The 15324-nt window shown below is 43.0% G+C and overlaps 1 protein-coding gene and 1 long non-coding RNA gene across 2 annotated transcripts in view; one reads left to right on the plus strand and one right to left on the minus strand.

Moving 5' to 3' along the window:
* The first annotated feature begins 3611 nt into the window (after positions 1-3611).
* Positions 3612-11248, plus strand: LOC309519349 (uncharacterized protein). The gene is made up of 6 exons (XM_082200182.1): positions 3612-3961; positions 4845-5052; positions 5393-5816; positions 8138-8318; positions 9665-9872; positions 10746-11248. The coding sequence occupies exons 1-6, from the start codon at positions 3739-3741 to the stop codon at positions 11170-11172; spliced, it is 1671 nt and encodes a 556-aa protein (XP_082056308.1). The 5' UTR covers positions 3612-3738; the 3' UTR covers positions 11173-11248.
* Positions 11249-12832: 1584 nt separating this feature from the next.
* Positions 12833-15324, minus strand: part of LOC309519657 — a 105791-nt gene continuing 103299 nt past the window's right edge. Inside the window, exon 2 of the long non-coding RNA XR_014213940.1 lies at positions 12833-13062. This is a non-coding gene — a long non-coding RNA (uncharacterized lncRNA). The remainder of the gene's footprint in view (positions 13063-15324) is intronic.

The following is a 15324-nucleotide window of genomic DNA, read 5'->3' on the forward strand; positions in this document are numbered from 1 at the left end:
AGCAAAACTATGAATTTGCATCTGGTTCTATTACTGGATGACAGTTGTTATTGCTGATGTTCGTAACGTTTTAAAATGTAGGAGATCCTCATAGCACTATACAACACTCTGATTAAATACAACATATTGTTGCACGCCACCACAATCTCCAAGCAGTGCAAGATTCCAGGGGGCCCAGGGGCCCGTTTCCTCGGAATGAGGGACAGTGGAAACTGTGGTGCCTTTAGGATATATGGTTTATTTACACACATATACAACCCAAGCCTACGATGGAGGGGTTCACACCATTAACACCCCAAGAAGGTCTTGTTTCTCTCATGGCCATGGCCTTGAATTCCAGCAGAAATCAGGCATGTCTCTGACTCTCTGGCTTCTGCCTCCTTCTAGCTTCCAAATGCAAGTCTCTAGATCATACTCTAGATCACAGTCTCTAGATCTACTCTCAACTCTGGCCTTTGTCTTTCTAAGTACTGACAAAGAGTCACTTCCTTTGTTGCCTTAACAACCCATGTTGTTGTTTAGTCATGTCCAACTCTTCGTGACCCCATGGACCAGAGCACACCAGGCACTCCTGTATTCTAACAGCCCATACTTAGGCTATTACCTCACCAGGAATTTGAATCCATGCTTAGATGCTACCACTTGCTGGATCCAGGGATTAGCAGGGTCTCAACATCCAGCCTACTTTCCCCATGGAAAACTTGCTGTTTACTGTTGAATTGGCACATTCATCAACTTGGGAAGATATTAAAATAAATTTGCAAATATGGAACATAATGAATCTTTCACTATTAGGCAGAGTGTCAACTATAAAAATGAATGTATTACCTAGAATGTTATTTTTGTTTCAAACAATTCCGGTGATTGGCAAGACAGATTGTTTCAACGTATGGCAAAAATATATTTGGCAAGAGAAAAAACCGAGAATAAAATATAAAATATTGATAGATGCAAAAGAGAGAGGAGGTTTCTCCCTGCCAGATATCAGATTATACTATGAAGCTTCTAGGCTTTGTTGGCCGAAGGAATGGATGACATTGGAAAATTCACATATTCTAGACTTAAAGGTAAAGGTAAAGGTACCCCTGCCCGAACGGGCCAGTCTTGACAGACTCTGGGGTTTGTGCGCCCATCTCACATCTATAGGTCGGGGGCCAGCGCTGTCCGGAGACACTTCCGGGTCACGTGGCCAGCGTGACAAAGCTGCATCTGGCGAGCCAGCGCAGCACACAGAACGCCGTTTACCTTCCCGCTGGTAAGCGGTACCTATTTATCTACTTGCACCCAGGGGTGCTTTCGAATTGCTAGGTTGGCAGGCGCTGGGACCGAGCAGCGGGAGCGCACCCCGCCGCGGTGATTCGAACCGCCGACCTTTCGATCGGCAAGCCCTAGGCACTGAGGCTTTTACCCACAGCGCCACCCGCGTCCCATTCTAGACTTAGGTCATAGTAATATTTTTGGTTGGCATGCTCATTTATGGTATAAAAAGGTGAAAGTACATAAAGGATTTAAAAATCATATAATTTGGAAAAAATTATATAGAGTATGGTATAAATACAAAAATCTATTAGAGGTAAAACCACTTTGGCGATAACTGTTGGAAGCTATAGCAGTAAAGAAAAATAATATGATAGAAGGCTGTACAATTTATTTAAATTTATTAAAACAAGAAGGAGGAGAGTATCAATTGAAATAATTTAAGGAATTATCAGGAAAATTAACAACATGGATACAATATCATCATCTGAATGAAGTATTTAAGAAAGATAGTATATAAGGGTTTGGGGAACAAATATCACAACCGGAGAGAGACCTGTTGGAATGTAATGTAAAAGTGTTGTCTAAAATGTATTAGATATTATTGGAATGGGAGACAAAGTATGAGCAAGTAAAATCCTCAGTGATACATTGGGCAGTAGATATTGGTCTTAATATAGACATGGAAGCATGGGGAAGATTGTGGAAAACGGATATGAAATTTACAGCATGTTATGTTTAAGAGAAAATTATATGAAAATGATATATCGATGGTATCTAACACTGAGTAAATTGGCAAAAATGTATAAATCCATATCAAATAAGTGCCGGAAATGTAAAGAGAAAGAAGGTTCTTTTTATCATATGTGGTGGTCTTACAGTAAAGTTAAAGCTACTGGGAAACGATATATAATGAAAAAGATGTTTAAAATAATGTTTGTAAAAACAACATCCAGAAGCTTTCCATTTGGGAAATATAGGGACAGAACTACCCAAACTGTATGGAAATTTATTCATGTATGTGACTACAGTGGCAAGAATGTTACTCAACCAAAAATGGAAAGAAGCAGAAGTCCCAGCAAAAGAAGAATGGATACAGAAACTTATGGAATATGCAGAGATGGCGAAACCTACTGGAAAAATAAGAAATCAAGATAACAAACTTTTTATAAAAGAATTGAAATGGTTTATTGAATATTTACAAGTAAGCTGTAAAAAGATAAGAACATTGGCAGGATTATTGTAATAACCTGCAGTTTCATAAGAGTATATATTTAAAGTAGAAGAATAAATGAGCAAATTAAGGTATATAAAAATTATTATTATTACTGTATATTAATTTATTATTTATACCCCACCCATCTGGCTGGGCTTCCCCAGCCACTCTGGGTGGCACCCAACGGAATAATAATAGTAATAATAATAATAATAATAAAGCGATAAAATATAAAGCATTAAAAAATTTGCAATACAGGGCTGCCTTCAGATGTCTTCTAAAGGTCAGATAGTCGTTTGATTCCTTGACATTTGATGGGAGGGCGTTCCACAGGGTGGGCGCCACTACCAAGAAGGCCCTCTGCCTGCATAAATTCGATATGCAGAAAATATTAAAAATAAGTTTAAGGAACCACAGAAAGAGGGGGGAAAGTCAAGTTTTTAAATGCTAAAGTGCTTATAAAACTATTGAAATGTATAAAATTGAAAATCATAAATAAAATAATGTTTTTTTTTTAAAAAAAAATGAATTGGCACGTCCAATTGGCAGTTTGACATTTGTTCCAATTTAGTGGCAAACAGCTTGGAAACTGGCAAGTTAGGCAGAAAGCCCCTTGGACACATGGCTAGTAAGTCCTGAATTTCTGCACATTTATAAAGCCAAGGTGAGGAATGCCTCTGTTCAGGCCTGTGTACTTCATACGCCCTGGACTATATTTTTGTGGGTTTCCCAGCAGCCACTGCTGTTCTGTTTCAGCAAGTAAAGTCTCATCAAACATCACAATAGTGTGCTTATTGAAGTAATCCACCAAAAGTGAAACTATATATTTGTAAATACTATCTATTGATTGATTGATTGATTGATTGATTGATCTATCTATCCATAAGTTACATAAATGCTGCACCCAGGAACTTCCACACAGCTCAAAGAAGCATTGTGAGTGGTAGCTTTCCATTCTGCCAAGAGGTTAATTACTTCCTGGTATTGTGATACCAAAGCTTAACCTTTATAAATGGATTATGGGATTTTCTCGTTCTCTCTTTATAAGATACTAATTGTTTTCAACAGATAATTTCGAAAATATATGGAAGAGTGCCAGAGAGGTAAACCTAGAAGGATTTTGCAAGGTGGTTGTTTTGCTTGTTTGCTTGCTTTTTAGACTGGTGGGAATAGAAGCTAATAAGGATATCACAACATCTTGGAATCAGGAAGGCTTCATTTTTTAAGAATGGAAAATCACAACAATCCTTGGTTACATAACAGGAATGCAGAGGTGGAGCCAGAACTCCAAAAAGAAACGCCAAAAACCTCTCAGCAGAGCATTTCCAAGGATCGTGCAAATGGCTTTCACCGAGAAAGACTTCTATGCTGGACATTTCAATCCAAAAGACTATTTGGACACCTATTACACCTTCAGCTCTGCAAAAGAACATGAGAATGGCTTTTTGATTTTCTATCTGAAAAATCTCCACCAGGCATTCATTTTAGGTAAGTGCTGGTGTATTTCATGGGTTCCAGAGCTGTCGCCACACTGGGTTGCCTGGAAAGAGATCCCCAAAAGGGATATGAATGATCCATTTGATTATGTCAGGCTCTAAGGTGGCCCATGGTGGGGGAGACCTTTAATACCAGTTGGATCTATAGCAGTGGTAGCTTTCCAGCTCCCGTTAGCTATAGTGATTCAGCCAGCATGTGTCAATGCTCAGGGGAATGATAGGAATTGTGGTTCAGCAACATTTAGAGCGCTGCAAGTCGAAATGAGCAAACCTGTCATTTGTTGTTTCTCATTCTTCCAGCCTTAAGTTCCGTTCCCCACATTTCCATTTTCCAATCTGTAGGGGGAATAATGACATCCGCACAGAAATGCATCAGCATTTTAGTACTGATTTAACTGCATAATTCTGTGTGCAATTTTTGCATAATACACAATTTTTTTGCAAAGCAGTCTTCCCTAATACATTGTATTTCAAAAAATTTTGTTTTAGCTAAGATATAAACTTGTATGCACATTTTACCCTGCTATATGTATTTGCGAGCCCATTTCTAGAACTACACTGCAAAATTCAGAGATTTTGAATTTTGAAAGCTAGCTGTGCGTCAATTCATATATTGTTTCGAAAACAGCAGATTAGGCAGGTTTGCCTGCCAATGCAAATAGAATTGCATTTCTCCCTTCCCCCATTAGCACAGGTTAGCCACCCTTGATCTATAGTGATTCAGCAGCAATTTTGAAACACCGTGAAAAACTTTCCCTGCTGAAATTCACATATAACGTTGCTGACTAAATGTGAAATGACCAGGCCAGGCTGTTGTTGTCCAAGAATCATGGCTGACATTAGAACATATGTGTTATTGGGTTGATGCCATGCAGATGACATAAAAGGGGACACCCTGATTGATATTGGAAGTGGACCGACCATCTACCAGTTCCTCTCGGCTTGTGAGTCCTTTCGAGAAATCGTCGCCACAGATTATTGTAAACAGAACTGGGAGGAGATGCAACGATGGCTAAGGAAGGAGCCAGGAGCTTTCGACTGGAGCCCGGTGGTGAAATATGTGTGCGAGCTGGAGGGTAACAGGTATAGAGAGTATGCTGGGTTGCTTCCAACATAGATAAAAACATAATAAAACATTAAACATTTCAAAGACTTCCCAATACAAGACTGCCTTCAGAAGTCTTCTAAAGGTTATACAGTTACTTATCTCCTTGGCTCAGGGGTTGCATAACTCCATACCCTCCAACATTTCTCCAAAGAAAATAGGGACATCCTAAGGAAAAGCGGGACATTCTGGGATCAAATCTATAACTGGGATGGCTTCTGTAAATCTGGGACTGTCCCTGGAAGTTAGGGACACTTGGGGGGTCCGGCATTGTGGGGCGCGGGAATCTTTTCACATTCATTGTGCATTCTCCCTTAGGGAAAAGTGGGAAGAGAAGGAAGAGAAGGTCCGAAGAGCCATCAAGCAGATACTGAAATGTGATGTGACCCAGGCCAGCCCATTGGGCCCTGTGTCTCTGCCTCCCGCAGACTGCTTGCTGTCCTCCTTGTGCCTGGAAGGGGCCTGCAAAGACCTGCCCACCTTCTGCTCTGCTCTGAAGAACATCAGCTCCCTTGTCAAACCAGGGGGGCACCTCGTCTTATGCTCCATCCTAGAAGAAACCTACTACAAGGTGGGCCAGCGGCCCTTCTCCTGCCTCTACTTGGAGCCGGCATCTGTGGAGGAAGCCCTCAAGGGGGCAGGGTTTGCTGTCAAGTGGCTCAAGGAGACCAAGATCAACTTGCCGCTCTCTGTGACAGACGCGAAGGCGGTCTGCGTTGCAGTGGCCCAGAAATGCCAGAATTGAAGTAAAGAGCACTGAAAGAAAAGCAGGGCAAAGCAGGAAATATTTTGTGGTGGAATTTGTAAAAAAGTATTAGTTATTTCTTTAGAAATTTTATGCATGTGACAACAGCAGCTAAAATATTATATGCACAGAAATGGAAAGAAGAGAAGGTTCCACCGAAGGAGGAGTGGCTTTTAAATTTAATGGACTATGCAGAAATGGCAATGCTGACAGCAAAATTAAGAGACAGAGACGATGAACTTTTTATAGAAGAATGGAAGCCTTTTGTGGACTATTTAGGAAAAGATTACACTCAAATGAAATTGCGGGCAGGATTGGAGATTAAAGAAATTAGAGTATATGCTTTGCTAGAGAGCCTACATGTCAAGAGCTGTAAAAACAGTAAAACAGAGTGTGAAAAGACCTTGTTGGGAGAATCTGTTTACTCAGTCTGTAAGTGTCCAGAATGTTTGCACAGGAAGAACTCAGCTTTGAGTTTGCCTGACAGCCAGTAGGCACCCTATTCTTCCTGCTGAATCAGGCATCTAATTCTGACCATGCAGACATTTTTCTCCTCCAAGAACATGAATTAGGGTTCATCCACACTTCCACTTTTCCTGCCTCCCCCCCCCCCCAGGAAAAGTTGCTGTTTACTGCTGAATTGGATCATTGCTTCTCCTGCAGATTCGCCTTTGTAGTAGTAAACAGCAAAGAAAGTGGCAAGGCAAGTGGAAAACCTCTTAGAGCACATGCTTAGAAAACCACAGAGTACAGTGGTGCCCCGCAAGACGAATGCCTCGCAAGACGAAAAACTCGCTAGACGAAAGGGTTTTGCGGTTTTTGAGCTGCTTCGCAAGACGAATTTCCCTATGGGCTTGCTTCACAAGACGAAAATGTCTTGCAAGTTTGTTTCCTTTTTCTTAACACCGTTAATGCAGTTGCGACTTGACTTCGAGGAGCAACTCATAGAATGCAGTGTGGTAGCCTTTTTTGAGGTTTTTGGTGATTTTTGAAGCTTTTACAAAACTTTTCTGACACCGTGCTTCGCAAGACGAAAAATTCGCTAGACAAAAAAACTCGCGGAACGAATTAATTTCGTCTTGCAAGGCACCACTGTAAGTGGAAATGTGGACAAGCCCAAATTTCTACACATGTGTAAAACTAAGGTGAGGAAATGCCTCTGTATAGACCTGTGCAATTTATAGGCCTGTGGACTCCATTTTGCACGCCCTCCAACATTTCTCTGATGAAAATAGGGAGGTCCAATTGCATAATGAGAATGTTACTATTTATACCCCATACATCTTACTGGGTTGACCCAGCCACTCTGGGCAGCTACCAACATATATAGAAAAATAATAAACATTAAACTTTTTTAAAAAACTTCCCTATACAGTGGTACCTCCGGTTGTGGACGGGATCCGTTCCAGAGGTCCGGTCAGATCCCGAGGTTTCTGCAACCTGAGGACCGCTTCTGCGCATGTGCACACAGCAAAACCCGGTAAAATACTTCTGGGTTTGCCGCACACGCATCCCGAAGTTTACGTAACCACCAGAGGGTTACGTAAATGGAGGTACGACTGTACAGAATTGCCTTCAGATGGCTGAGTGGTCAGATAACTCCATACTCTCCAACATTTCTCCAATGAAAATAGGGACATCCTAAGGAAAAGTTGGACATTCCGGGATGAAATTAGAAACTAGGACAAATTCTCTAAATCAGGGACGTCTCTGGAAAATAGGGATACCGTAGTTGGAGGGTCTGATTTTGTGGGTTCCCCAGCAGCAGCTGCTGTTCTGTTTCACCAAGTAAAGTCACATCAAATATCACAATGTTGTGTTTATTGAAGAAATCCACCACAAGTTAAGCTATATCTAGAACTATACCTGCTGTGAGCTGCTTCCAAAGGAAAACAGACCTACATAAATGCTGCACCCTGGAATTGCCTCACAGCTCCAAGAAGCAGGGCCAGTATAACATTAGGCAAATAAGTTAATTATTTCCAGGTATTGTGATCCCAAAGTTTAAGTGTTTTTACTCAAGGGGACGTTGGGATTTTCTCTCTCCCTTTCCAAGATAATAATTGTTTGCAACAGATAATTTCTCAGACATAGGGGAGAAAAGGTTAGCTTACGAAAGATGTCCCAGAGGTAAACCTAGAAGATATTTAAAAGGTATTTGCTTGTTTGCTTGGTTTTTAGAGGGGCAGGAAAGACCTGATAGGCTGGAATTCTGGTGACTTCATTAAAAAAGAAGAAGAAAACCCCCCTGATGACCCTAGATAGCATAATAGGAATGCAAAGGAGGAGCCAGTAAACAAAACTCCCTATAAACACTCCAAAAACCGAGCAGGTTTCCAAGGATCGTGCAAATGGCTTTCACCGACAAAGACTTCTATGCTGCACATTTCAGTCCAAAAGACTATTTGGACACCTTTTACACCTTCAGCTCTGGAAAAGAAAACAAGAATGCCTTTTTGTTTTTCTTTCTGAAAAATCTCCACCAGGCATTCACTTTAGGTAAGTGCTGGTGTATTTCATGGTCTCCAGAGCTGTCACAAAACTGGGTTGCCTGGAAAGAGATTCCCTGAAAGGGATATGAATGATCCATTTGATTATGTCCACAGTTGCCAGCCTCTAAGGTGGCCCATGGTGGGAGAGACCTTTAATACCAGTTGGATCTATAGCAGTGGTAGCTTTCCAGCTCCCATTAGCCCCAGCCAGCATGCGTCAGTGCTCAGGGGAATGCAGCAGCATAGCATGAGTTGTCAGCACCCGGGGCAACGCAAGTAATTTGCGCCCCCTAACCCGGGGCAAGGCAAGTAATTTGTGCCCCCCCAACCCCTAACCTGCGAGTTGCCGCTGCCGCTGCCGCCCAAACGACGCCGCTTGTCCGGAGGAGGAGGGGGGCAGAGAGGCGAGGAAAATGCAACATGGCCCAGCAGCTGCAGCAGCAGCGGCAGAGGCGGGGCTGTGAGGAGGGGCTGCCTGGCGCATCCTCCGCGGCGAGTGCTGAGAGCCGCTGCCTGCCGGGCGCCTTCAGCCCGGACGCGCGCACAGCTCGTCGGTTCCGCAAGACATGCGGCTCTGCTACAGCCTGCGCCCGAGGCTCTTCGGCGACTCCGGAGGCAGTGAGCGCCCCCCCAGATGTTGCGCCCAGTGCGGCCTGCCCCCCTTGCACCGCCCACGCTACGCCACTGGGGGAATGATAGGAATTGTGGTTCAGCAACATTTAGAGCGCTGCAAGTCAAAATGAGCAAATCTGTCATTTGTTGTTTCTCATTCTTCCAGCCTTAAGTTGCGTTCGCCACATTTCCACATTCCAATTTGCAGGGGGAATAATTAAGTTCTTATGAAAATGCATTAGCATTTTAGTGCAAACGTCTCCTAACAGACAGAATTCTGTGTGCAATTTTTGTATAATACATGGATTTTTGCAAAGTAGTTTTCCCTGATACCTTTCAAATGTTGTTTCATAAAGACATGAACTTTTATGCACAATTTACCCTGCTATGTCTATTTTTGTACCCATGTCTTGACTGTAGATCTACACTGCAAAATTCAGAGATGTGTGAATTTTGAAAGCTACCTGTGCATCATTTCATATATTGTTTTGAAAAGAGGTTAGGCAGGTTTGCCTACCAATGCAAATAGAATTGATTTTCTGTCTTCCCCCATTAGCACAGGTTAGCCACCCTTGATCTATAGTGATTCAGCAGCAGTTTTGAAACACTGTGAAAGCTTTCCCTTCTAATATTCACATATAAAGTTGTTGACTAAATGTGAAATGACCAAGCGAGGCTGTTGTTGACCAAGAATCAAGGCTGAAAACTGAACGAATGGGTTAATGGGTTAATTCCATGCAGATGACATAAAAGGGGACACCCTGATTGATATTGGAAGTGGACCGACCATCTACCAGTTCCTCTCGGCTTGTGAGTCCTTCCGAGAAATTGTCGCCACAGATTATTGCGATCAGAACAGGGAGGAGATGCAACGATGGCTAAGGAAGGAGCCCGGAGCTTTCGACTGGAGCCCGGTGGTGAAATATGTGTGCGAGCTGGAGGGTAACAGGTATGGAGAATTTTCTGGCATGGGACATTGAAGGTGGAATTTTATTTTATTTTATTTTTATAAATGTTTATTGGATTTTCACAAATTATAAGAACACACACAATATACAATACAAACATGCACACACAAAAACAAACATGTATAATTTTGAATCCTTTTTTTTCTTAAAACTTACTTCGCCGACTTCCTCGTACCTCCCCTTTCTGCATCCCAATTCCCAAATTTGTTTCAGCAAATCCTCCCCCTTGATTTTATCTAATTTTTCCTTATTCTTTTCTTTTACTTAATCTTTTACAGCTGTAATCCCCTATTTTCTATAACCGCAACATTTTAGCACTCATTAATTTTACAATATTTCTTAAGATAAATTATAAATTTCATCCAATCTTCTTCCGCCGTCTCTTTCCCCTGGTCTCGGATTCTGCCAGTCATTTCAGCCAGTCCCACATTGAAGGTGGAATTTTAAGACTCCTCGGCACTCAGATACCCTCTGGAAGGAAGGTTGGTACAGTCATCACAGGTTTTTGTAGACCGCAAATGAAACAAGCAGCAATCAGGCACTGTAGTTTAGTTTCCCCAGTTGGTTTACGTGAGCACAGCAGCACAGCACCTTTACTGATCCAATGTCTAATAGGAAAATAACATCTGCAAAGCTGAAAAGCACATATAGAGTAAATTGCTCCTTGCTTGTAACTTGTAGGACACTGGCTCACCCTTTGAGATCCATGGCAACCAGGAATTATTCACACATTCAGCTGAGGATGTGGAGCGATCCTGAGATGTGCCTGGCTGGAATTAGGAACATCTGAGGACAGGGGTTGGGCATTGTGGGGTGCAAGGATCTTGTCATGTTCATCTTTCATTCTTCCCCAGGGAAAAGTGGGAAGAAAAGGAAGAAAAGGTCCGAAGAGCCATTAAGCAGGTACTGAAATGCGACGTGACCCAGGCCAGCCCATTGGGCCCTGTGTCTCTGCCTCCAGCGGACTGCTTGCTGTCCTTCTTATGCCTGGAAGGGGCCTGCAAAGACCTGCCCACCTACCGCTCCGCTCTGAAGAACATCAGCTCCCTTGTCAAACCAGGGGGGCACCTCATCTTAGGCTCCGTCCTAAACGAAACCTACTACAAGGTGGGCCAGCAGCCCTTCTCCTGCCTCTACTTGGAGTGGGCATCTGTGGAGGAAGCCCTCAAGGAGGCAGGCTTTGCTGTCAAGTGGCTCAAGGAGACCAAGATCGATTTGCCACTATCTGAGACAGACGCAAAGGCATTCGGCACTGTGGTGGCCCAAAAACGCCAGAGCTGAAGGGAAGACCACTGAAAGAATAACAGGGTGAAGCAGGAGGGGTTTTTTTTTGGGGGGAGGGTATATTTTGTTCTGGAGATTAGTTATTTCTGTAGAAAGTCTATGTATGTGATAACAGCGTCTGATAACAGCACAGAAATGGAAAGAAGAGAAGGTTCCACTGAAGGAGGAGTGACTTTTAGAATTAATGGGCTATGCAGAAATTAGATTTGCCATACATCCAGAATTTCCCAGACATATCTGGAATACTGCAGTCAGAAATAGTGCCTGGGAAGAAATTGGAGAAATGTCTGGGAAAATCAGGACGTATGGCTGCCCATGTCGGCAGTGCGCTTTTTTGCTGATTTCCCTTAAAAATAGCTCAGAAATGGCCATTTTTTTTTTTTTGAAATATGGCAACCCTAGCAGGATTGGCAATGCCGAAAGGGAAATTAAGAGATCAAAATGATGAACTTTTTATAGAAGAATGGAAGCCTTTCATGGATTATTTAGGAAAAAAAATATTACAGTCAAATGAAATCGTGGGCAGGATTCAAGATAAAATCAGTAGAATAAAAATGACAAATAATTGTAATAGAGAAACCTTTTGTAATAGATAACGATATAACGCAATAGAAAAGGTTTGAGTAAAAACACTGAGGAGCTGAGAGAGGGAAGTCAGCTTATGAAATAATGTAATTATTTGATTTGAAGGTTATTGTAAAAACGTTTGAAAAAATTAATAAAAGAATTGTATGTTAAAAGAAGGAAAAGAAAGCCACCAGGCCCAGCACAGAAATTAGAAGCCACATATGTCCTACCTCAGGCTTACAAGCCAAAGCAGGGGTGGAGATCCTGTGGCTCCCCATTCAGATTTTGTTGGACTACAGTTCCCATCAGCCCCATCAAGCATGACCAAAGGTCAGGGCTTGTGGGAGTTGTAGTCCAGCACCATCTAGAGCAGCGGTAGCCAAAATTTTGGAACCAATGGGCACATATCAATGGGAGTGCTGGGGGTACTAGTCACAAAATGGCTACCATGTGGGAGTGTGGCACAGCAAAAAATTTAGAGCCGACAACTTTATGCTTACAGCGGGAAGTTAGCTATGTTGTGCCAGTCCTGATTGTGGATATCACACAACAATTATCTCCCTCTCTCTCCCTCCTCACCCACACATTGATGTCATTGCTGTCCAACAAGAACAGTACCAGGAAAAATATGCATGCTGGCCACATCAAACTCATTTCACAGAAATTCCCTAGAAGGTACCTGCACATTTAGCCCCATAACTTTCTTTCAAGAAAAGAAAGCTCAGAAGTTGGGTCACCTTTCCTGGGGTACCAATGAAAGCCTTTACAGATGCCATGGCACCCATGGGTGCTCGGTTGGTGACCCAGGGTTTAGAGAATCCCAGGGTTCCCTGACCTAAAGTGGTCAAATCAATGAAATCAATGTTCATAAGTACCCAGGGTGTCCACACAGCATCTTTTGCACCGGGCCTCAAACTTGAAAAAGTTTTTTTTGTTTTGTTTTTTAAGCCAAACTTGGCTTACCAATAGCTGGGCCTGCTGCAAAACTTTGTGTCTGTTGTTGGGACTCCTTCCCACTGACCTTCACTCATTCAGAGCCCTAAACCTGTATCTGTTAAGTTGTGGGTGAACATATCAGACAACACAGCGATTCTTCAAACAGCTCTTGTTTATTCACAGGCCAGAACAGAACTGAGCTGAAGGGTTCAGCCAACCTGCTTATATAGAGCTCAACTACAAAGCAACAGTAACAACTTTCTGTAACTATTCAACCACTGAACGTCACTTTCAATTCCTTATTTGCATATGTGGACCTGAGTGAAAAATATCTACAGTATCCCCCTGCTGGCCCAGGGTGAAAACTTCAGTACATAACAGTATCTACACTTAAAAAATTAGCACAGGGAAAGGTGTGTCATTTAAATGCCCTGCAATGCCCCTGGCAGGGAGTGAAAGGCACTCTGCACATCCACAGAGGTACTCTCTTCTTCCTTGACCTCTGTGCATCAGGGCTCAAGGCTGACGCTGAAGACAGATCAAGGAGCTGAGCTGCAATGAGGACGTGTCTCACAGGGAAAGCCCTGCCTGGCTGTTGTCAGGAGATGATGTCCTCACTTTGCCCATCTTTGCACTTGGGAGGACAGAAGTGGTGGCTCCTCCTTGGTGGAGAAGAGCTGAGCTGAGCAACGGGGACAGTGGTTGCCATGTGGTTTTCATCTGCAGCACTAGGTAGAGCTGAATTGGATCTGGAGGGGTGTTGAGCTGCCAGATTCATAGCATAATATTTTTCTTTGTGAAGCATCCAGAGGCCAGCGTCCCCTGGGCTGAGGCCCCCTGTCCTGATGAGTTCCTGGAAGCACAATTTGTGCTTGCACAAGAAAAATGTTTATGGTACCCCTTCTAGACTGAACACAGACGTGGATCTGAAACTATGGCTTCCGCAATTTGTTTTTCTTTAATATCTGCTCCTGCGTGGGAGTAGTGCTTTGCTAAGCCTGGTTTTGATTTTCAGGCTTACTGCTTCCTAGGGAGCATTCATCCATCAGGCAAGAAGCTCTTAAAGCACCAACAGAAATCAAAAACCAGAAGCGGCATTTGCATGTAGTTTTGTCGTTCAATAATACTGAGGGATGGGGACGCTCTATGGTCAGAATAAATTACGGTACATTGTTGTGCCCATACTTCCAACATTTCTCCAATGAAAATAGGGACGTCCTATTCCACAGTAGTAGTAGTAGCAGCAGCGGTAGTAATGATAATAATTATTATATTATTTATATACCACCCATTAAACATTAAAAAATATTCCTATACAGGGCTGCCTTCAGATGTCACCTAAAGGTCGTATAAAATTACTTATTTCCTTGGCTCGGGGGGTCACATAACTCCGTACCCTCCAACATTTCCCCCATGAAAATAGGATTCAGAATGCGGCAGTCTGATTGGTCCTAAAACAATAGGATCTAGAATGCAGCAGTCTGATTGGTCCGCAGGAGCCACCCAATCCAACTCCAGGTGGAAGTGAATCCGCAACCTGATTGGCCTACAGGAGAATCCCAGAATTAGGCAATCACGTGGGGCCCATTGTGTAAATAATGTATATAAAGCAGACATTTCGGGTGAACTTCCATTCCTCACTACTATGAGCTGAATAAGGAGCATGAAATCCACACTCGACTCCAAGTATATTTCAGGGGGGCTCTGGCCATGTTCAGTTGAACGCACCTTAGAGTCCCTTGCGCCCTTGGCAAGGAGCTGTATAGACATCACCCTGGAAAAAAATCACTTTACAGCAATAGCCACTTTAGAAATTACAGTGGTACCTCGGGTTAAGGACTTAATTCGTTCCGGAGGTTCGTTCTTAACCTGAAACTTTTCTTAACCTGAAGTACCACTTTAGCTAATGGGACCTCCTGCTGCTCCCACACCGCCAGTCCATGATTTCTGTTCTCATCCTGAAGCAAAGTTCTTAACCTGAAGCACTATTTCTGGGTTAGCGGAGTCTGTAACCTGAAGCGTATGTAACTCGAGGTACCACTGTACTACATTTTGTGACACCCAACTGCTTCAAAGCCTCCAGAGTGAGGGCAAGGCGAGGAGGAAGGGCGGAAAAAACCTGCATGCCTTTGTGCCATGGTGCAAGAAGGATGGGACGTTTGATCTCTTTGTGGTGCAGATCCACACATATATATGTCATAGACTCCATAGTCTCCAGCGGTCTGCCTTCATACCACCTTGACATTTCTTCTACTGCTCAGCTCCCAACTCTTGTGTAAACTCATGGCCTTGCACAAATAACTGGAGACAGCTTTCTGGGTGATTTTTGCATACACTTTGCACCCCTGGTGAGACCCTCCAGCCCCTAGGTATTGGATATTGGATAGCTTTAGCATCCTCAGGAATCAAACGTTTTGTAAGAAATGTATACTTCTTTGTGCATTCAGCAATTTCCATAGGGGTGTGTGTGTGCTTAGAAATGCCTATACAATCAGGAACTCTGCCCTCTGTTCTCCTCTTCAAGTCCTCAAAGCAGGACTTGGGGTTCTGTCTTGCTTGGTTTACTTGACATTGCAGTCTCCTCTTTCGTTTCTTTCACAGACACCAAAGCTGCAACGTCCGTTACTGGGTTTGCAAGGGCAAGAA

The sequence above is a fragment of the Podarcis vaucheri genome (genome assembly GCF_965113315.1).
Source record: "Podarcis vaucheri genome assembly, chromosome: 15".
NCBI classification, from domain to species: Eukaryota; Metazoa; Chordata; class Lepidosauria; order Squamata; family Lacertidae; genus Podarcis; species Podarcis vaucheri.

What these genes read in the sequence shown, in the direction of transcription:
- LOC309519349 (XM_082200182.1), top strand. Translation starts at nt 3,739, where the DNA reads ATGCAGAGGTGGAGCCAGAACTCCAAAAAGAAACGCCAAAAACCTCTC. An exon ending in TGCGAGCTGGAGGGTAACAG is followed by an intron (nt 5,053 to 5,392) that starts GTATAGAGAGTA and finishes ATTCTCCCTTAG; the next exon opens with GGAAAAGTGGGAAGAGAAGG. An exon ending in TGCGAGCTGGAGGGTAACAG is followed by an intron (nt 9,873 to 10,745) that starts GTATGGAGAATT and finishes ATTCTTCCCCAG; the next exon opens with GGAAAAGTGGGAAGAAAAGG.